Source organism: Lampris incognitus, chromosome 8 (assembly GCF_029633865.1).
Source record: "Lampris incognitus isolate fLamInc1 chromosome 8, fLamInc1.hap2, whole genome shotgun sequence".
NCBI classification, from domain to species: Eukaryota; Metazoa; Chordata; class Actinopteri; order Lampriformes; family Lampridae; genus Lampris; species Lampris incognitus.
The window spans coordinates 30,368,675-30,395,223 of record NC_079218.1 but is presented as its reverse complement, the minus strand read 5'-3'; the positions used below and the strand labels follow the sequence as shown (position 1 = coordinate 30,395,223).

General features: G+C 43.5%; 1 protein-coding gene across 1 annotated transcript; it reads left to right on the top strand.

Annotated features, from left to right (window-relative positions):
• The first annotated feature begins 360 nt into the window (after nucleotides 1-360).
• On the top strand, nucleotides 361-24,179 carry nipal4 (NIPA like domain containing 4). Its single transcript, XM_056284264.1, has 10 exons — nucleotides 361-451; nucleotides 3,246-3,371; nucleotides 5,282-5,470; nucleotides 6,819-6,875; nucleotides 7,196-7,286; nucleotides 7,618-7,778; nucleotides 15,835-16,002; nucleotides 20,048-20,127; nucleotides 23,147-23,359; nucleotides 24,015-24,179. Exons 1-10 carry the CDS (start codon nucleotides 361-363, stop codon nucleotides 24,177-24,179), a joined length of 1,341 nt encoding a protein of 446 aa, XP_056140239.1.
• Nucleotides 24,180-26,549: the final 2,370 nt, after the last annotated feature.

The window sequence follows — 26,549 nt, the reverse complement described above, 5'->3', positions numbered from 1 at the left end:
AAAGTAGTTGTCTGACGACCTTCTGGACACCGTGGGGCCGAATGAGATGGCTCAAACTCCCGTTAGGAGTCTCGGTAGCCCCAGAGATCTATCAGCGCAAGCAACAGGAACTGCTATCAGGCCTGGCTGGCATTGAACCAATAGCTGATGACATTCTGGTGGTCGGGTGTGGTTACACAGATGCAGAAGCAGAACTGGACCATGACAACAACTTGTGTGCTCTCATGGAGTGACGCAGGGCTATGAAGCTCAGATTGAGTGAGCGCAAGCTGCAATTCAAACTCCAAGCTGTCCAGTTCCACGGCCGCATACTGTCCTCTGAAGGACTGAATTCTACAGAAAACACGGACTGTGTTGGAGATGCCAACACCCACTGGTGTGAAGGCGGTGCAATGCTTCATTGAATTTGTGATGTACCTTGCCAAATTCCTGCCAAAGCTCTCAGAGGTCTGTGAGTCACTCCGCAGGCTCCTGGATAAGGACACTGAATGACATTGGTTGCCCAAGCGTGAGGATGCAGTGCATGAAATGAAGTGGATGGTCTCTAGCATTCCTGTTCTCAAGTACTATGATGTCACAAGCCTGTTACGATCCAGAGCGATGCTAGCATGGCTGGACTGGGGTGCCACCATCAGTGGCACTATTGACAATATTCTGGCGGACCGGGGGAGGGTGTTAATATTGTAACGTGCACGGATAAGTAGACACGTTGGCTCTTGGCTAACGGGTCGGATCCTTTAGTCGACTGGTTAACGTTGTCGCCTGTGGTGCAGGAGACACGGGTTCGCGTGCTGGCTGTGGCGGTTCCCGGACTGCCCCCCGAACTCGCTACATTGGTGTCAGAAGTGGGATGGTGCGACCGTGAGGGTCGCCGGGTGAAGACAGCGCTGAAGAAAGACATTTTCTCTGTTAAAGCAGCGACGGACAACGGAGCTGCAGTCAACTTTCGGGAAGTACACAGCCACCTCATTCACAAGGATGGCACCAGGTTTGACATCAAAGTGTACAATAGACTTTACTATCTGAACACTGTAGATGATGAACAAGGTGATGGGTGTCATGGATGCTATGATATACACCTGGCACGACATACTAGGTCATTGTAACTATGAGGATGTGTCAAAGTTGGAAAATGTAGTAGAGGGAATGAAAATGAAGGGAAAATGTGATAAGTAAACTAAACTGTGAAGTGTGCACAAAAGGGAAATTTGCTTAGAGTAGAAACAGAGAACCAGACGCCAGGGCAAAGGCAGCACTTGATTTAGTTCACACTGACTTATGCGGCCCCATAGAGCAAGAGGCAAAAGACGGGTTCAGGTATACTCTGGCATTTACTGACGATTCCTCAGGAGTAGTCTATGTGTATTTCCTGAAAACAAAGAGTGATGCTGCAAAGCCACTGAAAAGTTCATAGCTGACACTGCCCCCTATGGGAAGATCAAGTGTATAAGGTCAGATAATGGCACAGAGTTCACAGGGCAGGATTTTCAGTCTTTACTTAGTAAGAATGCCATAAGACATGAGACTTCAGCACCTTACTCACCCCATCAAAATGGGACTGCTGAGAGGAATTGGAGAACACTGTCTGAAATGGCAAGGTGCATGTTAATCGAGAGCAATTTACCTAAGAAGTTGTAGACATATGCTGTGATGGCTGCTGCAGTAATTCGGAACAGGTTTTACAATAGCCTTGTGAAACAGACTCCATACTACATGCTGACAGGGAAAAGGCCTGACGTGTCAAAGATGAGAGTGTTTGGATCAGTGTGCTATGCATACAAGCAAGACCAGAAAAAGTTAGATTCACGGTGTGAAAAGGGGATTTTTGTAGGATATGATAAGAACAGCCCATCATACCTAGTCCACTACCCAGACACCGGGAAGGTCCTAAAACACATGCTAGTCAAATTTGTCACTAAAAGTGGCGTTGAACGCCAAACTGAGACACATCCAGAAATGATTGATGATGATTTTCATGGGAAGGAATATGTATCCCCCATGCCAAAAGCCAAGATGGCTGACCAGAGTCCAAAAGAGAGCCAGGAGCCTAGAATGGAAAATCTAGAGAGTAATGAGGACACTCAGACAGAACAGAGAGGAGAGAGTCATGGGGCACGTTACCCCAAAAGAGATAGGACAACTCCTAAGTACTTGGAAGACTGAATGTGAAGTCGAGTGTAATGACCAGATATTAACCAATATTGACTACTGCTACAGAGTGGCCTGAATGTACCACAAACCTTCAAAGAAGCCACGGGCTCAACAAAGTCAGAAATGTGGGCTAGTGCTATGAAGGAGGAAATGGATTCTCTTATGGAAAACGATACTTTCGCACTGACCACACTGCCAGAAAGTAAAAAAAAAAGCAGTGGGGGGTCGTTGGGTTTTTGCAATCAAAGACAATGCAGACAGCTCTGATACCTACATGGCCAAAAAGAGAAAAAAGTGTAAAGTATCCTGTATGTAACTACCAGACATATTGTGTTGTGACTATAGTTTATGTTTTGTGACTTATGTGTGACTGATGATATCAATATCAATATACACACACACATACACACACACACACACATATATATATATCCATCCATTATCCAAACCGCTTATCCTGCTGTCAGGGTCGCGGGGACGCTGGAGCCTACCCCAGCAGTCATATATATATGTGTGTGTGTGTGTGTGTGTGTGTGTGTGTGTGTGTGTGTGTGTGTGTGTGTGTGTGTGTGTGTGTACCAACTCGTTTGCCTACTGGGCAAACAGAACGACTGAGGATGAATTTGATAGACTCAGTTGGATGTCGTCTATGACAGGCCCACTAGCATGATGAATTAATGATAAATGGGCTATCATTAAGTTTTATGGCAACAAGGGCAAAATTAATGGGGGGGGGGTGTTAAGATTTTGGCGAGGATGTTTTCATGCCGCTGAATATAGTTTTTATTTCAGTGAAAAGGTGAACATGCAAGTGGTGAAAGGCAGAAAAGCGGAGAGTTTTAAACGCGCGTCCGCGCGAAAGGGAGAGGATCTTGGCAGGGGGGAGACACATTTGGGCGCAGCAGAGGTGGAGTGGCTCCGTGGGGCGGGGTCAGGTGGAACCTGGCTACCGCGGTGATCGCTTCAACACGCCGATCTCATATCATGTTGCCGACGCTGGATCACCCCGAGATGCAAGCGCCATAGTCGTGTATAGTCAACAGACAACCACGTTTTTTTTTTAAAAATATTTGTTTTGCCCTTTTCTTTGAGAGTTGAAAAGAAGGAGCCTCGTTTAATTCGCAAGCGCACCTCCTTGCATTCGACTCGCCCTTGTGATTCAGCGGAAGGAGGCAGCAAGATGCGAAATGCTCCCTCGGCTGATGAGCTGCGCAAGAACGGTAGGAGTTTGTTGAAGCGCTCATTTTGTTGGACATGTTTGACTACAGTGAGCAGTACATGATGTGTATTGAAAGCAGAAGTGGCTGCAACTTTCTCGTAACCGAAATGCGAGGGATGTAAACACACACAGCGGGATTTTGCACCCCGAATACAACAGGTGGAGGATTCGGCCGCGGGATATAAAAGCATCGCCCTTCCCTTCCCGAGAGGCAGTGGTAGAACCGGGCCTTACGAGGAAAACAAAGACCCGAGGAAAGACGTACAGTCTCCCCACTTCACCAGACAACTTTGGTTCCGTAACTTCCACACGACTGTGGGTTACCTGCCGAACGGCATGGCTCAGTATGGGTTTATAACGAGCCCACTTGCAAACAAACTCAGCTTTGACCTCCTCACTATTCTTTATGTGTAATGCTGCTGACTGTCGTGAGTCCATCTTAAGTCAGGACCCTGCTGTCTGGTGGACTTATGTGTGCGTATGAAGTGCTGAGTTTTTGTTACGTGGCCTGTGTGTAGTGAGGCCCCTCTGTTGATAGTGTACATATGAAATGCTCGCTACTATGACCAACACAGGGTTGAAAAGAAAAAGAACCGGTTTAACCGGTTTTATTTAGTTATTATTTATTTATATTTCCTTTTTCCCCCTTCTCTCTTCAAAATATCAAATTCAGCCTGTGATGATGAGAACCTGGCCCTTTTTTGCCATGGTCTCGTACTGTTTGGCGTTGAAAATGGCAACTTTCTTTTCACCTCTTTAATACACGAATCAAATCACGAACGAAACATAGACACGGTGACTCACAACCCACTCCAAAAAGGTACAAAAATATCTCCACAAAATGTGAGAAAGGAGTCCATGCCTACATCCACAGAGTAGCCAGTTCCACACAGCATCATCAGCCACCGACCCCTGAACTTTCTGCTGGTTCGGAATCACAGGAGAGTTTCTGTAGTTATTCTTGCGTTGTTTCATTTGTCAGGTTATCTGCCCGTGTGCCTGGCTGTCTTTTTATATTTGTTTCTGTGTGCTCTTCCTTTTTCAGCTGTATTTGTGAGGACCAGTTTGACTTAAGAGAAGGGACATTTTGGCCGGTTCTCCTACTTCTTCAAAGGTCTGTTTTGTGGTTAGGACTTAGGGTTAATGTTAGGTTAATGTTAGGTTAAGGTTAAGGTTAAGGTTAGGTTAGGTTAGGTTAAGGGGATAGTTTCCTAGACTTTCCACATCACTACTCTCTTGAGCCGGGAGGCTTTCAAGGGGAAGGTCTTAAGGCAGGGCACCGGCCATCTAACGTTGTTAATGTGCATTTCTTCTTCGGACTTGTTCATGTCCATCTGGGAAAAGTTTTTATTTACCTTTACCCTTAGTTTGAGCAGTTCTGGCCATGGCAGTCCTCAGTTGGGCGTATGTTCAATGCGATTTCGTTTTAGTGTTTCAGAACTTTCCAAGGCTGTATCCTGGTGGGGAACAGCTGTTTGTTGTTTTGCTTTAGTCACAAATAGTGCCTCCTACTGAGTTGTTGATCAATGGACGGAGGTATTGGTTGGGTGATCAAATAAATAAAATGTATTTTTTGCAAGGAAAATTGGTTAAGATCAGGCGTTTGTTTTTGCATGGTCAATCAAGTCTCTGTGAAAGAAATGGGTGGGGTTGTTAGGGTAAGGGTTGAGGATAGATGTGTAGTTCTGATGGTTAGGGCAAGGGAATGAACGATGAATGTAGTCAGAGAGGGTCCTCACATGTGTAGAAAAACAAACGTGTGTGTGTGTGTGTGTGTGTGAGAGAGAAAGTACTTGGCTTCCGAGTTAGGTTCATGTCTTCACACATCTCAGTTTCCTCTCGCTCTCTCTTTGTGTGTGTGTGTGTGTGTGTGTGTGTGTAATGAATTAGTTACCCTGAGTCCTCCTTCAGGTCCTCCGAATGACACCACATACCAGGACAATTTGGCCCAGCTGCATTTGGACTCAGACAAATGGAACAGCTACACCTTCTGGCTGGGCGTGACCCTCGCCGTGCTGTCGGCCTTTCTGATTGGTGGGAGTGTGATCCTTAAGAAGAGAGCCCTTATCCGATTGGCCTGCAATGGGCAAACCAGAGCAGGTTGGCGGACTAACTCTTTAGATTTGATTTCAGCATTTCATTTGAGGGTTTTTTGTTTTTTTTTTAATGTAAAAACTGTCTATATATAAGCAGTTCGCCCCAGGACACACACACACACCAAACTTCCAGGTCAAATCTCAGTCCCACCAGGCTGACCTTGCCTCTAGTTTGCATTTTGATATTTGCTAAAATGTCATTTGTGGGGAAAGAAGCACTGCCTAAAACATTACCAATCAGCAAACATAATTTTTATGGCTAAAATCAAATGCAAAATTAATTTTAATAGGTATTCAAATTATTTTCATCAGCCTTGACTATTACTGTTTATGTGTTGAGGAATGGTGTCATTTTATTTTGCATTTCACATCTTTTGTTCCACTGTTTTTCAACTACAGCCAACATTTTGAATGAGGTGAAATATTCAGAAATTGCTGATATTCCAGGATCCTCTATTGTTTGAAATTTAAATCAAAGTTTCACGTAATATCACAAAAAGGCACTTGTGCATGACCTCTCTTTGGTTAGGAATTTGTTTGTTTAACAGGGTTTGGTTTGTCTTGAGGTGGACTCTGGAGGTATTTCACGGAGCATGGCTAGCCAACCATGGATCCCTTACGCATGCCTTCACACAACCTTCAAATTAATGGTCATGATTTCTTTCACAGGTCACACACTACAAATACGGAAGACGAATAAGATTTAAATTATTAACCATTTTATCCCCGCTGTCCCTCTCCCCCAGAGCTCCTCTGTTACACAGGACCAAAGAGGGAAGCAAGGATGTTGTTTATTGCTATTTGCTCATTCATCCATTATCCCAACCGCTTATCCTTACTCAGGGTCATGGGGATGATGGAGCTTATCCCAGCCGTCATTTGACGGCAGGCAGGGAAATACCCTGGACAGGCCGCCAGTCCATCACAGCCCCCCCCCCCGGGACAATTTAGTGCGGCTGATTCACCTGACCTCCATGTCTTTGGACTGTGGGAGGAAATTGGCGCATGCGGAGGAAACCCACGCAGACACGGGGAGAACATGCAAACTCCACAGAGAGGACGGCCTGGGACGACCCCCAAGGTTGAACTATCCCGGGGCTTGAACCCAGGGCCTTCTTGCTCTGAGGCAACCGCACTAATCATTGTGCACCGTGCCGCCCCACTAACCACTATTTGCTATTTGTTGTATTAGATAAAACATCAAATCAAAGGGTTTGTTGTGTGTTTGTGTGTGTGTGTGTGTGTGTGTGTGTGTGTGTGTGTGTGTGTGTGTGTGTGTGTGTGTGTGTGTGTGTGTGTGTGTGTGTGTGTGTGTGTGTGTGTGTGTCCATATCTGGGTGCATATTCTGCAGGTGATGGTGGCCATGGCTATCTTAAGGACTGGCTATGGTGGAGTGGCCTGCTAACCAGTAAGATCTTAATGTATATCCATTTGTCTGATCGTCTACACATTCACTTGTCTGTCTGTTTGACTGTTTGTCTGTCCATTTGTTTATACAAGTGTCTTTCTATTTGTTTGACTGTTTGCCCATCCATTTGTCTGCCTGTCCATCTGTTTGTTTGATTATAGCATCTCTCTCTAGGTGAGACACAGAAATGGTTAATATCTCAGAAACTGTCTTTCATTTATGTCATTACTCTAAAGAACATATGTTTATTGGCTCCACTTTATATCAAGGTGACTGATTTCACCCCCCCCCCATATGTCTCATATATCTTATATCTCCAGTGGGTGCTGGGGAGGTGGCAAACTTTGCGGCTTATGTATTTGCCCCGGCCACGGTGGTGACTCCACTTGGTGCCCTTAGTGTCCTCATCAGGTAGCCATAGCTTTTTTTTTTTTTGTCTTTCAGACCTTCTGTATGACTCTTTTGAATCCACTTTAAACACACATTTATTTCACTTCAGCACAATATAGTAATCACTACAGGCATTTTGTATATTCATGTTTTTTGTTAACATTTTGGAACCACCAGTATGTGTATGGTGCAAGTTTGCAGTTTAGTAGCAGCAAGAAAAAGGAATAAAAGGCTCTTCTGTTTGATGTGCAATTAGCATATAAGGTTTGCATATTGAAAATTTGAATATAGATAGTTGACATAAATAGAAATATTGTTAGATGGATGTTGTGTGTTTTGTGTACCGTTACAGTGCAGTTCTGTCCTCCTGCCTGTTGGGGGAGACTCTGAATATCCTGGGGAAGTTGGGCTGTGTTCTGTGTGCCCTGGGCAGCACCCTCATGGTCATCCATGCCCCGGAGGAAGAGGAAGTGACATCGCTACAGCAAATGACTGACAAGCTGTTGGAACCTGGTGGGGTGAACACTCTTTGTGTCTGTTTCTTTCTTCTCTGTGGCCCTCTCTTAACCGTTGTTTCCTACCTTTTTATTCCTCAGTATCTCTGCATCTCTCTTTTTCTCTCCGCTGTTGTGTTTCTCGTTTCTTTTCTACTTTCTATCACTCTGTCTCTCAGTAGTTTTCCTGTAGTCTTTAACCTAATGGCAGACCTGGTTTGGTTGTTTTGTTTTGGAGGTCAAATCTATATAGGTACATGACATCCTTAGACTAACACTTCAAATCCCTCACCAAGCCTCATTATGACTGAGTAGGAATTTCTAGAAACACAAGTACCACCCATCTGGCCCTCCATTAAGGTTAAAACAAACACTCCTTGCTTAACATCGCTAACTGAAATGTATTGACTCTCTCCGTAGTTTTCTAGTGTTGGGTTAATTTGTGAAGATAGAGACGGGCAATAAAGCAGGAATCTCCTGAGGAGCACACCTATATGCTCCCAAAACTCACACATACCCCGCAGGAGCAACCTCTCACTCTCTCTCTCTCTTCAACTGCATAGTAATAAAAGGGTATCAGATAATGGAAGTAATACTGATAATAATGTATGAAAAGGTAAGTATAACCAAGTGAATAACAAATGTATTATAGATAAAGATGTATGTAGACAGACATATAGCCTCCAGGGTGCTACGTACATCAGAATGCAGTAGAGTATGTGACAGTCATTCTTTTATTCTCTCTCTCTCTCTCTCTCTCTCTCTCTCTCTCTCTCTCTCTCTCTCTCTCTCTCTCTCTCTCTCTCTCTCTCTCTCTCTCACATATATGCACACACACACACACACGTTTTCCTTTGAGAGTTGTAGTGATATAGAACAATGTAAATTGAGATAGGACTCTCTCTCTCTCTCTCTCTCTCTCTCTCTCTCTCTCTCTCTCTCTCTCTCAATTCAATTCAATATGTGCTTTATTGGCATGACATACGTTTGTGTACATATTGCCAAAGCATGTAAAACAACAACACAACACAACAATGATTATAATAATAACTGCAACAACAACGATGATTATGATATTAAACAACAACAGTAGCAATAGGTGCCGTCACCCACTGTCTCTCAGGTTGTGGCAAGATAATATAAATCTTGCTGCAATGCTCGCCGCTGGCCCCCCTCCCAGGACCACCCGCAGCTTACCTGCGTCGTCCATTTCCTGGTACTCTGGAATCGCATGTTCCAGTTCCTTGACAAGAGCCCGGCGCTATTTTTCAAATTTGTCACATTTAAGGAGGAAGTGCACCTCTGTTTCCACCTCATCTGTCATGCACTGACCACATGTTCGTTGCTCTTTTGGCAACCACGTTTTTTTGTGTCTCCCTTTTTCAATGGCTAGACTGGTCACTGAGCCTGTATTTGGTGAGGATCTGTCGCTGCTTCCTGTCTCTGACAGTTAAGAGGTATTCTTCCAAATCATAGTTTGTTTTTAGGGCCCGATAGACTTCTAGCTTGTTTTGAGTTTTGATTTCAGCGTTCCAATGTTTCAGATAATTGTTCTTGCTTTGTTTTATAGCCTGATTTATCGTAATCTTTGTTTGGAATGCAGTGCTGGCCTGAGGTTGGTTGGTCGTAGTATTTGTTAAAGGGTTAGTGAGTCTCAGAGCCAGCTGCTTCAGGGGACTCTTTTCGGGGTTCAGTTCTTGGGTTTTCAGAGCTTTAAAGTGCAATGTATTTGTTGGGCTTGTATTTAAGTGCATCCAGAAATTTAGAGATCTTTTTTGTACATTTATCAATAATGGAAACTGGCCTAATTCTGCCCTACATGCGTTGTTTGGTGTTTTCCTTTGTATTTTTAGAATCATTCTACAGAATTCAGCATGTAGGGTTTCTGTTTGATGCTTGTCCCATCAAGTGTAGCTGGAAAGACTGAGTGGACCCCATACCTCACTTCCATATAGCGCAATGGGCAGAATTACACTATCAAACAGTTTGCACCAGATGGAGATTGGTATGTCAATGTTAAAGAATTTATTTTTAATTGCATATAGAGCTCTGCGAGCTTTTTGTTTTAGGTTATTCACTGCCCTACTGAAACTCCCTGATGCTGAAATAATTAGACCAAGGTAGTATACTGCATCGTATGCTCTAAGGTGATGCTACCTAGAGTCAGCTGGTATCTATTTTCCTGACATCTGGGCTTCTTCTGGAAGATCATTACTTTTGTCTTTTTTGGATTTATTGCCAGGGCCCAGTGCTGGCAATAGTCCTCAAGCAGGTCTAGTAGTTGTTGCAGCCCATCTGCGGTTGGTGACAACAAAACTAGATCATCTGCATAAAGCAAACATTTCACTTCCATGTCATACAGGGGGAGACCTGGGGTTGCACACTGTTCCAGCTGTACCGCCAGTTCATTAATATATATATTAAACAGTGTTGGGCTAAGTCCACAGCCCTGTCTCAACCCCCTATTCTGAGTGAAGAACTCAGTGTGTTTGTCTCCAATCTTAACTGCACATTTGTTGCCCGAATACATTGACTTTATTATGTCATACACTTTACCCCCTACACCACTTTGTAAAAGTTTATAGTATAGTCCTTCATGCCAAATAGAGTCGAAAGCTTTTTTGAAGTCAATAAAACAAGCAAATATTTTTCCATTTTTGGTTTGATTCACATTTTCATTTATGAGGGTGTGTAGGGTGTAAATATGGTCCGTAGTCCTGTGATTTGGGAGGAAGCCAATTTGACCTTTGCTCAGGACATTGTGTTCGTTAAGGAGGGTTAGAATTCAATTGTTCAAAATGCTATTAAAAACCTTCCCCAGACTACTGCTCACACAAATGCCTCTGAAATTATTAGGATCCAATTTGTCTCCATTTTTATGAATAGGAGTTATAAGCCCTTTGCTCCAGATGTCAGGAAAAAATCCCGAACTTAGAACAATGTTGAACAATTAGAGTACTGCCCTTTGCAGCTCAGGTGTGCTGTTTTTAAGCATCTCGCTTCTGATGCTGTCAAGGCCACAAGCTTTATTGGGTTTTAAGGATTTGAGCTTCTGTGCCAATTCTTCTTGTGTTATTGGAAAATCCAGTGGGTTTTGGTTGTCTTTTATAGTGCGTTCGAGCAACTGTAATTTTTGTTTGATCAGATTGTAACTGGAATTTGAGTGTTCTTGTTGGATGTCCGAATAGATATGTTCAAAATGATTTTTCCAAATTTCTCCATTTTTGGAAAGGCAGGTCTTGTGGTTTTGTAGCGCTCAAATTATTCCATATTTCCCAGAATTGGTTTTGATTCAGGGAATTTTCTATTTCCTGTAGGGTTCTATCTACATGGCTTTGTTTTTTCATTCTTAATGGGTGTTTATATAGTTTTAATGTTTCACTATATTTCTTTCTTATATCCATATCTTGAGGTTGGTAGTGTTTCAGGTTTGACAATTTACGCAGTTCTTTTCTTATATTTTTACAATTGTTGTCAAACCATTTTTCATTTTCAGATTGTTTCTTTTTTCTGTTGTTGGTCCTTGGTAGGACCATGTTTACGGCCGTCTGAAAGATACAATTGATTTCATTGACAGCTTGGTTGCTACTGTCCTTATTAGTTTCAAACGGTTTGTTAATGAAGTTAGTAATCATATTAAGTAATTTGGATGAATTCAGGATATTGATCAATTTTTCTGCACTGTCTGGAGCCCATCTGTAGGTCTTATTAATTTTGAACAGCTTGCTGGGCTCCTCTATAGGCATTTGAGTCAGGTTAATAGTTTTGAAGAAAATCATAATTTGGTTATGGTCAGAAAGAGGAGTTTGTTGTCTGACAGTGAATGCGTTGAAGGAGGTGGGGTCCATGTCAGTTATTGCATAGTCAACTACACTAGCTCCAAGACCTGAACAACAAGTGAACCTTCCCAAAGAGTCTCCTCTGATCCTACCATTAAGCGTGTACAGGCCAGAGGCGCGACAGAGGTGCACTAGCTCCTTACCAGCCTTGTTCACAGTACAGTCGAGGGAGCTCCTTTTAATGAGGGTTGGTGAGAGGTACAGGGAATGTTGACCAAACACATGTCTGTTACCCTGAGGGTCAATGGTATCACTTATTGAACCTGTTCTTGCGTTAAAATCTCCGCACAGCAGCACATTTCCCTGGGCCTGGAAAAGGCTTACCTCTTCATGGAGGTTACTCAGGAAATCCTCATCATAATATGGGGATTCATTTGGGGGAGAATATAGAGCACAGAGATAGATATATTTGTTTGATATGCCAATTTTATTGCTGAGTTTTAGCCAGCAGTGGGATGTTCCGATTTTAATTTTTGAAATGTGGTTGGCTAAATATCCTCTGTACCAAATCAAAATACCTCCGGAGTCTCATCCACAATGTACTGAGTTAAGTTTATTTGATGGAATAATTATTTCTTTGTAACCTGAGGGACAGTGGGTGGTTATATCTTCACGACACCAGGTTTCAGTTAATATGACTATGTCGACATTATCGATGTTTTTTAAGAAGTCAGGGTCTCTACTCTTCATCCCAAAGGAAGATGAGAAGAGACCCTGGATGTTCCAACAAGAGACAGAAAAAGAACACATGAAAAGAAAATATACAATGAGTCTCTTTTGTGAGACAGAGAATTATCAAGTTACAGTGGAAGAAGACATATATGAAATGTCATGATAACTCTTACCAAATACCTCACTATCGATATTGTGGGCATTATTATACATACCCAGAGCCAAATCAACACTCAGGATTCCCCCGTGTAAGTGGTTACCCCATTAAGATCTGATGGCACGTAGAGGTCGCCCTAGATGCTGCCATGCAGGAGTCTGGAGCACAGGGTGTGGAGCATCTCCTTTATCTCTCCCAGCTCAGTCTTGGTTGGGGCAGTGGGTGTGGGAGGGGGCTGGGCTACTGCAGCAGCATAGCTTTGTGGCCTGTGCTGTGGGGGACAGGCTCTGTCAAGTGTTGTTACCTGTTTGTTTTTTGGAGGGGTTGGTGCACAGGTTTCTTGGACCTGGGGGAAGCAGCGCGTAGGTGTGGGTGTGTGTAGGGCTTTCGGCCCAAAGGTGAGTATGGAGTATGGGGCTGGGGGGGGGAAAGGGGTACAGGTATTGTGTGCTCTGGGGGGTAAAGGGGGGTATCTGGGGATGTGGGAGGGATCTGGTCTGTAGTCTCCTATTGGTGGAGGATAGGTGGGTGTGGTTGGGTTGCGGCCCAAAGCAACATCTTTTAGGGTCCTCGCAAAAATCCGCACCCTCTCCTTGTGAAGGTTCAGTCCGTCGTAGAGGTCATGGAGGCTGATGCCTGAATGGTGAGCCAGGTGGACATCGGGAAGAGCAGCACAGCCTCTGCTGATGTCTGCGTTGATTCCATGGATTATATGGGGTGGGGTGTCACGCCATGGCAGCAGTGTTGACACCATGATCCGTGCCTCTGGGAATTCTCCACTTGCTCTCTCTGCCACTCTACGCACCGCCACAGCCGTGTCACTGTGCAGAGAGTGCAGGTCATTGGTCCCGGTGTGGACGATGATACACTGCGGGCTCCCAAGAGATTCCTTGTTCAGGAGCTGTAGTGCATGGCCAGTAGTGCTGCATCGTTTTGCTGTCACGTGATATCCGGGGAACAGTTTCTGAGGGTCCATGAACTTCTGATTTGAGTCCATGAGCAGAGCTATGTGTGGGCGCTGTTTGTTTGTCTTGGTGGGAGGAGATTGGTTGGGTGGCGGGGGTTGTGTGCTTTGTGTGAGGGGTGTCTGTGTGTCTGTGTGAGTGGTCTCTGTATCATGTTTGTTGGTTGTTCTAGTGTCAGGGGAGGTGTGAAGGTCAATATGGATGTTAGTGGCATTGTTTTGGGAGACTGAAGCCCTGGCCCTGGTGTTCTCTTGGAGCTCTGTCCTAAGATCCTCCATCTGTTTCATGAGGTTCCTCTCTTTCAGTATCGCCTCCTTCTCTAGTTGTGCTACTTGGGAATGTAGGTTTTGGTTTTCCACCTGTAGCTGCTTCACGGTAGCTCTAAGACAGTCAGTCTGTTCTCTGTTCTCAGCTGTTCCACCTCCTCCCTTAGCTGCTGGATGGAGCTGGTGGTGGTGTCAGAAAACCTGGCCTGGGTGAACTCCTTAAACTCGACAAAGTCCATTTCCAGCAGGGCTAGACTCTCCCTCAGCTGCCTGTCAGTGGCAGAGAGAGAGTGGGAAGGGGAAGGGAGAGGGGCTGCTGCGTGTTGTGGGGGCTCATTGTCAGAAGGGGGAGGGGGAGGGGCTGCTGCGTGTTGTGGGGGCTCTGTAGGTAGCTGGTCCTCAGCCGTGTCGCTGTCTCTGTGGTTGTCTACCTCTGCCTTAAGCAGAGGGAAAACCTCTTCAAAAGAGTTCAGGCTCTCCTCATTTCCCTGTAGCAGTATAGTTCCTTTAGTGTAGTATGTGATGGTCAGTATCGCATTATCGGTGTCCAGATTTTTATCCGTGCACACTGTGAACCGTCCTCCACGGCCGATTCCCTCTTTAAATACGTGTTTATAGTGTTGACAGATCGTAGCTTTCCATGCTGACAGTTGTGTGGTGTGGAAGATTAAGTTGTTTTTTATTGGTTTTCCATGCATACAGATAAAGTCCATGTATAGTGTGTCTGGGTTGTCGTTTAACACTTTCTCCTTGTGTTTCTTCCTAGCCTGCGCGCTCTTGCAGTCTGCCAGGTAATTCACGACACTAGATTCAGATTCTCTCTCACACACACATATATACACAAAAATATACACACACACACACACACACACACACACATTTTCCTTTGAGAGTTGTAGTGATATAGAACAATGTAAATTGAGACAGGACTTGTGCTGTCAATAACTATACATATGATACAAAAACATGCTCCATACAACCAAGATGTCCTCATCGCTTTTCTTCAATTGTAAGCACCCAGTGTCAGTCAGACTGTATAATGCAGCAGCATGTTGTGCTACCAGTAACAGGGCATTTAGAGTTTTCTTCTTGGAAAACAGTTTTCTGTGCTTGGAAAGTAGTCATAGTGAGGGTACTGTAGTATATGGTGCTCAACTTGGTCATTCATTCTTTCCAAATATCTTTTAATGTTTGGTCAGAAAGGGTAGCTCTGTCTCTACTTTTAGTGTGATGTTTTGGTGCAGTCTCTTCTCTTTGGGCAGCCAAGTTTGCCTGTGCCGTCCTTTTTTTTCCCTCCCGCCTTTTCTCCCTAATTGTACCCGGCCAATTACCCCACTCTTCTGAGCAGTCCTGGTCACTGCTCCACCCCCTCTGCCAATCCGGGGAGGGCTGCAGACTACCACATGCCTCCTTTGATACATATGGAGATGCCAGCCGCTTCTTTTCACCTGACAGTGAGGAGGTTCGCCAGGGAGACGTAGCGCATAGGAGGCTCAGGCACCCCAACCAACCAGAAGAGGTGCTAGTGCAGCGACCAGGACACATACCCACATCCAGCTTCCCACCCGCAAACACAGCCAATTGTGTCTGTAGGGAAGCCTGACCAAGCTGGAGGTAACACGGGGATTCGAACCGGTGATCCCCATATTGGTAGGCAATGGAATAGACAGCCATGCCACCTGGATGCTCTCCTATGTCTGTCTTTTGCAAGGGTCATAATGTCCACACTGAGTCTGCCATGGTGGTTACCAGTGGTTTTTTTTTTAATCAGTCAAAGTGGTCCGATACTCTGCCAGCGTATTGTCTAAGGAGAAAAAGCAACGTGTTTTGCTTTATAATTTATGTTTTTTAATATTCACGTCTTGCTCCATTTCCCACTCTTTCTTTCACTCTCTACATCCTGCATCTAATTTCTTTTTCTTCCTTTGTCTCCCTCATTCTTTCTTGTTGTCTCCCATTTTCCATCTGTTTGTAGTCTTTTATGTATGTCCTCATACTCACATTGTTTCATAAATGTGTGTGTGTGTGTGTGTGTGTGTGTGTGTGTGTGTGTGTGTGTGTGTGTGTGTGTGTGTGTGTGTGTGTGTGTGCGTGCTCAACATATGTATGTCTCAGTGTCAAAATGTGTGCATGTATATGTAGTATTCATGTTTGTGTTTATATTTGTGTTTTTCAGGTTTCCTTGTGTACACCACTGTACTCTTGCTGGGCTGTGTGACGCTCGTGTGGTACGCGTCTCCTCGTATTGGACGGACTAACATCCTAGTGTACATCAGCATCTGTTCCCTGCTGGGAGCTTTCACCGTCTCCTCCGTCAAAGGACTAGGCATTGCTATACGCACAGGTAGAGGGACTGACAGAACAAAAGATAGACAGACCAAGGGGCATCTAGGTAGCGTGGCAGTCTATTCTGTTGCCTACCAACACGGGGATCGCCAGTTCGAATCCCAAGTTTCTATCTGTAGGGATGCCCAACCACCAGGTTGGTCAGGCATCCCTACAGACACAATTGGCCGTGTCTGTGGGTGGGAAGCCAGATGTGGGTATTTGTCCTGGTCGCTCCACTAGTGCCTTTCTGGTTGGCTGGGCGCCTGTTCGGGGGGGGGGACTGGGGGGAATAACGTGATCTTCCCATGCGCTACGTCCCCCTGGTGAAACTCCTCACTGTCAGGTGAATAGAAACAGCTGGCGACTCCACATGTATCAGAGGAGGCATGTGGTAGTCTGCAGCCCTTCCCAGATCAGCAGAGGGGGTGGAGCAGAGATCAAGATGGCTCAGAAGAGTAGGGTAATTGGCCGTGTGAGATTGGGAGAAAAAGGGGGGGGACAGAACAGATGCCTCTCTCCCTATTAGGATTGACTTTTTAAAGTCAAGAAACAGTGCAACTGGACTTGGTATATATTTGCACTTGATTCAACTCCTTTGGATAACCATGACCTGGATGAATGAGAACATGCACAGTCAAGAAACAGTGGATATCCCATACCATGTGGATGAATGACACTGAAAAATCGATTATTAAGCATTTATCAATCACTCAGTGGGGCTTAAATAACAAAAAAATACTCTGTTACTTGTACTTTGGTAGATTTTTTGAAAAATCTGCATAATGGAGCAGTTTTTAAGGATACTACATTTACTCAGGTATACTTGCAATCTAAAAGAATTGAAATCTAAAAGAAGAATGAAAGTCAGTAGGAGCAAGACGGAATACCTATGCGTGAATGAGAGGGAGGACAGCGGAATGCTGAGGATGCAAGGAGTAGAGGTGACAAAGGTGTATGAGTTTAAATACTTGGGGTCCACTTTCCAAAGTAACAGGGAGTGCAGAAGAGCGGTGAAGAAGAGAGTGCAGGCAGGGTGGAGTGGGTGGAGAAGACTGTCAGGAGTGATTTGCGAGAGAAGGGTACCAGCAACAGTTAAAGAGAAGGTTTACAAGATGGTTATGAGACCAGCTATGTTATATGGTTTGGAGACAGTGGCACTGACGAAAAGACAGGAGGTGGAGCTGGAGGTGGCAGAGTTGAAGATGCTAAGATTTTCATTGGAAGTGACAAAGAAGGACAGGATTAGGAACGAGTATATTAGAGGGACCGCTCAAGTTGGACGGTTTGGAGATGAAGCAAGAGAGGCAAGATTGAGATGGCTTGGACATGTGTGGAGGAGAGGTGCTGGGTATATTGGGAGAAGGATGCTGGATAAGAGGAAAAGAGGAAGGCCAAAGAGGAGGTTTATGGATGTGGTGAGGGAAGACATGCAGGTGGCTGGTGTGACAGAGGAAGTTGCAGAAGACAGGAAGAAATGGAAACGGATGATCCGCTGTGGTGACCCCTAACGGGAGCAGCCGAAAGTAGTAGTAGACTTGAAATCTAAAAGAATACTTACATTTGAAAAATGACAGTCGAGAATAATATTATTTGTCCTCAGTGTTGTTGAATTTTTTTTTTTTTGGTCTATCTTACTGGTCTCAGACTCATTAACATTTAAGCAAGCTACTGTTTAACTAGCAAAACACTTATGGTGGCACATGTTTGGTCAACTGGAAAAATTTCAGCAAATTAACAAGATGGCAAGTGGGGCAAGGAATCTGTCAGTAATGGAAAATAAATATATTAGTTACTAGCCAGCAAAGTAAAAAATGCAGGCTAAGAACCTCGCTTTACCTTTGCAAGGATTTAAAAATTTTGCATATATGAGTTCAACTTCGATTTGGGTTAACATTTTGTGGTAAATAAGTTGCTGTATTTGTAATCTTTTCTTATCAGCTAATGTTGGCTATAAGACTCTGAAACATATACTTTCTATCAGTCACTGAGAGTTGAACCAGTTCATCTGGACACAGCGTTTATTGAGATGAGACTGAAGAGGTCACTTAGATGAGTGATGGAACGTTTCTCTGTCGATAAATGTTGTGTCCAGGTGACCTGATTCAACTTTCTTTGATTTTCTTACCTGGATTATTGAGCATGCAAAAAGACACTTTCTATCAGTGTTTTATTGAATCCACATTTTATGTCGTTATTTGAAGGGATAAGTGCTAATGAGAGAACTTTTAGTGTCTCTATTTCAACTCCCTCTGCAGTGTATGCTCTTAAATCTTGCCATTAAGCAGGCCTCGAGCAGGAAATACACACGTAGAAACCAAGCTGTGGACAAAGGGCGACAGGATAACCAAGAACAAACAGTTTCGTTAGACCGTGATAGACCTGGTGAAGGAACCACACTAATGTCTATGTTCATCTGTGCAGTAGTCTTTTATATTTACAGTAGTACCCTGAAGATCATCATGCATCTGTTGGGCTTATTTGCAAACAGACAAGTAAGCGGGTGGAGTTACCGCAGTGTGTCAACATTAAAAACTAGTTTTTGCTTGCTTCATGTGGAAAATATAATGTCACAATGTTTTCAGACACCCCAGCACTTTATAACGAGTCTTTCCTGGGACACAACTCCTGCTGCAACTAATTTCGATTCTTTTCTGATGACACAAAATCCCAGTTAGCAGAGACAACTTCTCAGTGTCAGCACAAATAAACTAATAAACTGTATGCTTTCAACTTTTTTTTCTCTTTTGGATTTGTCCCCCTTTTTCTTCCCCAGTTGTACCTAGCCAATCACCCCGCTCTCTGAGCCTTCCTGGTCGCTGCTCCACCCCCCCTTCCAATCTGGTAAGGGCTGCAGACTACCACATGCTTCCTCCTATACATGTGGAGTCTCCAGCCGCTTCTTTTCACCTGACGGTGAGGAGTTTCACCAGGGGGACGTAGCACGTTGGAGGATCACGCTATTCCCCCAGTTCCTCCTCCCCCCTGAACAGGTGCCCCGACCGACCAGAGGAGGCGCTAGTGCAGCAACCAAGACACATAACCATATCTGGCTTCCCACTTGCAGACACGACCGATTGTGTTTGTAGGCCAACCAAGCCGGAGGTAACACAGGGATTTGAACTGGCAATCCCTGTGTTGGTAGGCAACAGAATAGACCACCACGCTACCTGGACGTGCTTTCAACTTTTTAACCTTGAACAGACTCCCTCTCTGCTGATTTTGACAACGGATGTGTTTGTGAAAACCCATTGTAATTAAATGATAATATAGCATAGGAGTGAGCAGTAATTTGATGTAATTATCTATCATCTCTAAATGAGATTGTATCTGGTTGAAATTTTGGATATTTTTATATCGTGAAGCAAAACTTTGCTGTCTAAATTAATGATAATGAGGATCTATTTTCTAAAGCTTCTAACAAAATAAGGTCTGGAATATTTGAGGCAGTATTATTCAAAAACTAGTTTTAGTTTGATATTACACTTTCCATTACCAAATAGTGAAATGTGATGAACCTCAGATGGATGTTTAAATATAGTGCTTTTGCATATATAAGCAGATATCATGATATCAGTATCATGTAAAATTATCTGATTTTAGTGATGATAGTATTTGTCCATATTGTTCAGCACCGTCAGAGTATAGTCATTTTCCAAGCTTATCTACCAAAAGTAAAGTAATTTTAAGGATTCACGTGAACTGTACAAGTTTTGTTAAACATGCAAAAATATAACCTTCAAGATAATTTGTTGGATTTGTTGTCTTTATACATTTGTTTAATTTGATTCGTCTGGAATTAATATTTAAAAAATTAAATCAGCTTTAAGAGGGTAAATGATACGCTATACAATTAGAAGGGACTTAAAACATGAGTACCTATATACAATTTTTACAAGCTACTCTAATACTCCAACTCAAATAGCTGCAGCAAAGGCTGCTTTTACTTGTAATCACGCATTTACTCAAGTTCATTTCTTCAGCAATCTGCTCCACCGCGTCTCTCTCTCTCTCACCTCTGATTTTCTGTCTGTCCCTCTCTGTCACTGTCTCTCTCTCTCCAGTCTTCTCTGATGGCTCAGTCCTCCGTCATCCCCTCACCTGGATCCTTCTGATCACTCTCATTGTCTCCATCATAACACAGGTAAGCTATGAAGTTTTTAATTTTTCGTTTTTTCATGTCTTTTTCTGTATTGTCTTTGTCAATATAGTTCCTTGATCCCCAACCTCTGATTCATACCTTGATCTTATACTACTACTTTCAGCTGTTCCTGTTAGGGGTTGCCATCCCGGCTCATCTGTTTCCATCTCTTCCTATCCTCTGCATCCTCCTCTGTCACACCAGCCACCTGCATGTTCTCTCTCACCACATCCGTAAGCCTCTTCTTTGGCCTTGCTCTTTCCCTCTTCCCTGGCAGCTCCAAATTCAACGTCCTTCTCCCAATATATCCAGCATCTCTGCTCCACACATGTCCAAACCATCTCAATCTTGTCTCTCTTGCTTTGTCTCCAAACTGTCCAACCTGAGCTGTCCCTCTAATATAATCGTTCCTAATCCTGTCCTTCTTGTCACTCCCAATGAAAATCTTAGCATCTTCAACTCTGCCACCTCCAGCTCCGCCTCCTGTCTTTTTGTCAGTGCCACTGTCTCCAAACCATATAACATAGCTGGTCTCACAACTATTTTGTAAATCTTCCCTTTAACCCTTTTGTCACAAATCACTCCCGATACTCTTCTCCACCCACTCCACCCTGCCTGCACTCTCTTCTTCACCTCTCTTCTGCACTCCCCGTTACTTTGGACAGTTGACCCCGATTATTTAAACTCATACGCCTTCGTCACCTCAACTCCTTGCATCCTCACCATTCCACTGTCCTCTCTCTCATTCACTCACAGGTATTTTGTCTTGCTCCTACTGACTTTCATTCCTCTTCTCTCCAGTGCATACCTCCACCTCTCCAGGCTCTATATAACTTATAGTTAACGACATTAACTTACCTCACGTTGCAAACGTTTCCCCGCAGTAAATTTCTCTCGCAGATTGTCATGTATTGGTTAGTTGTTTGACACCTGTGAGGATGTCATGAGAAGATGCATTGTATGCTGGGAGTTCTTCTGATAAAGAGAGCAAAGAGTTGAATACGTCTGTGTCATGAGTGTGATTTAATTCGCTATGCCTATCAGTCTAATTGAATGTATTAAGAAAGACAGACACAACACAGATGAACATACTTTCTTTAAACGTAACTATCGCAACAACTTACACCTGCATACTCTTGTAACCGAAGTACAGAGAGATGCTTACCGGCAGCAGAGTTGGATGATTGATATGAGGAGGAACAACCTGGGACTTGTAATCTCTGGAAATGATCAAGTATAAGTTACTGATTTACAAGCGTGAGAAAATACAAAGTGTGGCATAAGTGAGAGGACCGAATTGCATGAGTCTTGTGCTCAATGCGTGAAAGTCGTCAGCCCTGGTATTCTCAACATATTCTCATCCCATGGCATCATATAATGATGCTTTTGCCAAAGTGTCAATAAATGATGCTCAAGGTACCCTTTGTCATCTGTATGAGACACGGTGGGTGTTCCATAAAATAACAAACTTTTGGCCTGATAAATGACTACAGGTAGTCCCCGGGCTATGAACGCCCATACTTATGAACCGACCTCCGTAAATCCTATTATTTTAAAAAATCGAGTTAGACACAATGGTTCGTACTAACAAACGGACGGACTACTTTGCGTGATGCTCAAAACACTGCATGTTTTAGGCAATTCATCGGCCCGAGGGAGAACAACGCCACGCCGTCATCACCATTTTAAGTTGGATCGCGTAAACGTTGTGTGCCACTTAAATTTTTTGGTGTTTACCCTCGTAATCATGGCTTGAAAGCGTTAATCTTATGCAAGGGACGGTGACGCACCGAAGAAAAGGAAAATGATCACGATTGAAATGAAAGTATAAATAATAAAGCGTTCAGAGAGAGATGAAACACTCTTATATCTTTTTTTTTTCACTTACCCGGTGAGGCGGGGGGCGAGCCCCGTGTGGGCTCTCATCTCTGGCGTCAAACAGCCGGCCTCCGCCGGTCGCAACCTGCTCCGGGGACAGTGGCAGGTGGGGAGTTTGAAATGAAAGAAATGTTTCTTTAATGTTTTTATACCTATACACACATTCTCTCTCAATTATAAATGCTGTACTGTAGTTATATTTAGTATTATTACTGCATTATTATACTTACGATGTTTTAGGTATATATATATATATACTCTATACTAAGACAAACATTTGACTAATTGACGCTCGATGTGAACTGTATGCAACTGTTCCAACTTGCATACAAATTCAACATAAGAACAGACTCAAAAACGGAACTCGTTCATAACCCAGGGACTACCTGTATTAATCACTTACAGGCTAGGTAGTAGTTTAATGTGTTTTAAACACTCATTTGATATTGACAGTGAATCAAATCACTCCTGTAATTTGAGAGGACTGTTTGCACTGCCAGTCGAACTGAGAATCAACATCGCAGGCTACAGTTTTCCTTAACCAGAGAAAGGCTTTGTTTTCACTTTCATGTCATTGATCTAGTCCGGAAAAGGGCACTGCCCCATAATGGCATGGATAAGCCTCTTGCAACTCACAAGTGGAGAACGCGGTCTAGGGTGAAGCATTCAATGAGGAGGGGAAGTAAGCATGATAACATAGAAATATGTTTGAAGTTAGCGCGTTCTTAGGCTAACTTGTTAGCAAACAATGATGTATGTACATATCCAGAACGATTACCGCAACATTGGTCTCACTTGTGAATCCTTTGCGAGCACTATCTAGCTGGAGCAAAAAAAATGGATCGGGAGCATGTTGTTTGTTATGGTTGGACCACTGTAGAGAGAGGAAGGGAGGGTCGAGGAGCAGCTTAATCTGTCAGTGTGTGTTTGGGAAACTCTTTAACACTGCCATCTGACATGTAGCGGTCAGAAATCATTTATCCCAGCTTTATGTTTCAGCTTACGTTAGACGGTAGTTACCCTACCGCATCTCACACAGACACCAAAGGATAGCTTGTGCCCTGCTGTTGGATTAGAATGAGTTTGTGTTCTTCTAGTTTGGATCCTAATCAAAGCTGCCTTATGATTCCCTCTTCTTTTGTAGATCAACTACCTAAACAAGTCTCTGGACACCTTCAACACCATGCTAGTATACCCCATCTACTACGTCTTCTTCACCTCCGTGGTTCTCTCCACCTCCATCATCCTCTTCCAGGAGTGGAGAAGCATGGCCGGTGTGGATGTGGTTGGCGCTCTGGGAGCCTTCCTGGTTATCGTTGTGGGTGTGGCCATGCTCCACCTCTTCAAAGAGCTACAGGTCAGTCAAACCCATTACCAAAAAATGTCTATATCACCCCCCTTCCTTCAAAAGGGTGTTGTAATACCGGTTTCAACTTGTCATAATTTTGAAAAATTACAATTTGAGTGCTGGAGACTAAGATGGGCGAAGGGGTTGCCTCCATGATACAGGATGTGTTGAGATACACCACCGACTCAGAGTTTGACTCAGACTCTTATTTTTTAGGTTCTGTTCACTGATGTCAAAATCTCCAGTAATACGTCAGCAAACGGGGTGGGAGCACAGTGAACGTTTTAGTTGAAAGGGCAGCACAACTATGTTTCTTTTTTCCTCAAAAGTGGTTTAGCAAAGTGATCTATGCCACTGTTGTGTCTGTACTGGTAGGTTTTATCAGTTAGGACAAATGTAGAAATGTCTACCAATTTAAAAAAAAAACCTGATTTAGGATTTAATTATACTTTAAACAACCAGTTAAACAACTCAGTCTTTACTGAGGTGGTTAAGTAGGTTGTATGGGGCAGCTCCCATGTGTGAATATTAAGCTGGGTGGAGCTGAACGGTGCTCAGTAAATCCTCCATGAGCAAATAAAAGTTGCAAAATTTCACTACAGAAAACATGTATTAATGGTAATAAGTAATAATAATGATTTTGTTATTACTTCTGTGGCTGCAGGTGACCATGGAACAACTGACCAGTCAGCTTTTTCAGATGGAGGAGAGGGTGGGAGGAGGAGGGAGGCATAAAAAAGATGATAAATTTGGGCTGATGGACAACATGGTGATAGAGAGCCTGCCTCCCATGCGAGAGGAAGAGCCCAGAGTCTTCATCATAAGCTGAGAGCGAGGAAGGACTCTGAAGGGAGGGGTGTGGTTTGGTGCACTTTAATATTTAGATACACAGGGTACTAAATACATTTGATAAGAAGTTGTTAAAACCTTTAAGCTGAATTGTCTCTATAGTTGGGGTATGTTTTTTTTAAGCAGTTGCTGGGGAAAACTTGACATTATTCAAACACACACCGGTTTCTAGAGATGGTAAATGTACATTTTCCTATGGGAATTGTTTCACACACACAGAGCTTAGTGAAATATATGTTTGTGAAATTAAATATATGTATGGATTTTAATATTTTTATGATTTTTTTTTTTTTTTACAAAATCTGGAAGTGGTAGTAACACAGTCCAAACAGATGCGTGTCTGTATACCTAAACATAGCTACTGCCACTAGTCTTTTTTTTGGGGGGGGGATCCACCCCCCCCTTTTTTCTCCCCAATTATATCCAGCCAATTGCCCTATTTTCCGAGCCATCCAGGTTGCTGCTCAACCCTCTCTGCTGATCCGAGGAGAGCTTCAAACTACCACATGCTTCCTCAGATACATGTGGAGTCACCAGCCTCTTCTTTTCACCTGACAGTGAGGAGTTTCACCAGGGGGATGTAGCACGTGGGAGGATCACGCTATTTCCCCAGTTCCCCCTTCCCCCTGAACAGCCCCCCCGACCGACCAGAGGTGGCACTAGTGCAGCGACTAGGACACACACCCACATCCGGCTTCCCACCTACAGACACAGTCAATTGTATCTGTAGGGACACTTGCCCATGCTGCAGGTAACATGGGGATTTGAACCAGCAATCTCCGTGTTGATAGGCAATGGAATAGACCACTATGCTACCTGGACATCCCCTGCCACTAGTCTTTCTAAAGGGAACTAATGCTAATTTTAACAGCTTTTTTTTGGTGTTATTTATGTAGCTCTCAATGTGATTTTGATACTATAACCTGTAGTACTGAGGTTGTATTCCTGGTTGCTGTTGGCTGGAGTCTATGAGGCAATACTCTATATGACTATCCCCTGTGTAAGACTATATGCAGAAAGGACTCAAAACAATCCCCCTTAAAATAACCAAATATGAATGTCTGTATCTGTTGTCTCTCCCATGTAAATTCAGTGGTCACACAGCTGGAAACCACACGGTCATCTTCCAGTCTGGTTACAGCTGGCTGACTGACAGATCTAGCACAAATTGTCTTGCAATGATAGGAGGGACATGCTAGCTGCTAATTGGCAGCTTCACCATATCATTAAGCTGCAGCCAAACTGTCCATGTGAACAAACAAGTAAATGAGGTAATTTTGACAAAGAATGTAAGGACTGGTCATGTGACCGAACCATTTTGTCTTTTAATTCACTTTTATATTTATGTTGTCCTTGATCATTATAATACATTTAATGAGGTTTAAATGATTACCCATTCATTTAACTTAGTATGTTTGTGCAACTCAGCACTTTTTTTTGTTGCTCATAATTGTCAGTTGGGTCTTACTGCAGTGATGTCTAAGTACTGAACAGTTGTTTTAATATACAGTTCAGGTTTATGGTATGTGATAATGATAATACATTTTTATTTGTATAGCACCTTTCACTTTCAGAGACAATTTCAAAGTGCTTGACAGTGCATTAAAACAATAAAACAGACAAAAAATACCACATGGTTAAATTAAAAGCTTTTCTGAATAAAAGTGTTTATAAGGCCTGTTTTACAGGAGGCTAGAGATTGTTTATTCTTATTGTGTCACCAAAGTGTATCGTAATAAATTTGCTGAGCTGACCATTTCAGAGCCAACACTAATTATCAGTAGCAGCACTTATGCAACACTCTATCTCTCTTTGCCCTCGCTCATTTTTTTTTCTCTCTTTTGACCCTCCCACATAGTTCGGAAGTTCCTTTGTACACCGAGCTGGCTCTGCGGGTTATCCTGCCTGTGGGGGAAAACCATGCGCGCGGGCGTGCATGCACACACTCACATACACACACACGGGAGTCAAGTGTCAGTGGACTAATTATCATACTAATCTGTATCAAGGGAATGAGAGAGAGAGTGTGAGTGAGAGTTGGTTAGTGGGGTTGGGGAATAGATGGATGCACGCGTGCATGGGTGTGTGCATGCGTGTGCGCTTCCCAGACCTCGCCGTGGTCTGGGGCTATAGGTCTAACTCTGAGGGGATTAAAAACTATAACTTTTACTATTAAATGTCTCTTACATGCAAACATACAATATACGGATACCACTCAACTGTAACGGCACAGTAACAACCCTCTGGTTCTTACAGCTTTTCTAGTATAGAGGTGCCCCTGCTACTAGAGAGCTGGGACATTTTTAAGACTCCTGAGCGCACTACACATTACCTCCAGGGTTTGTCTGGT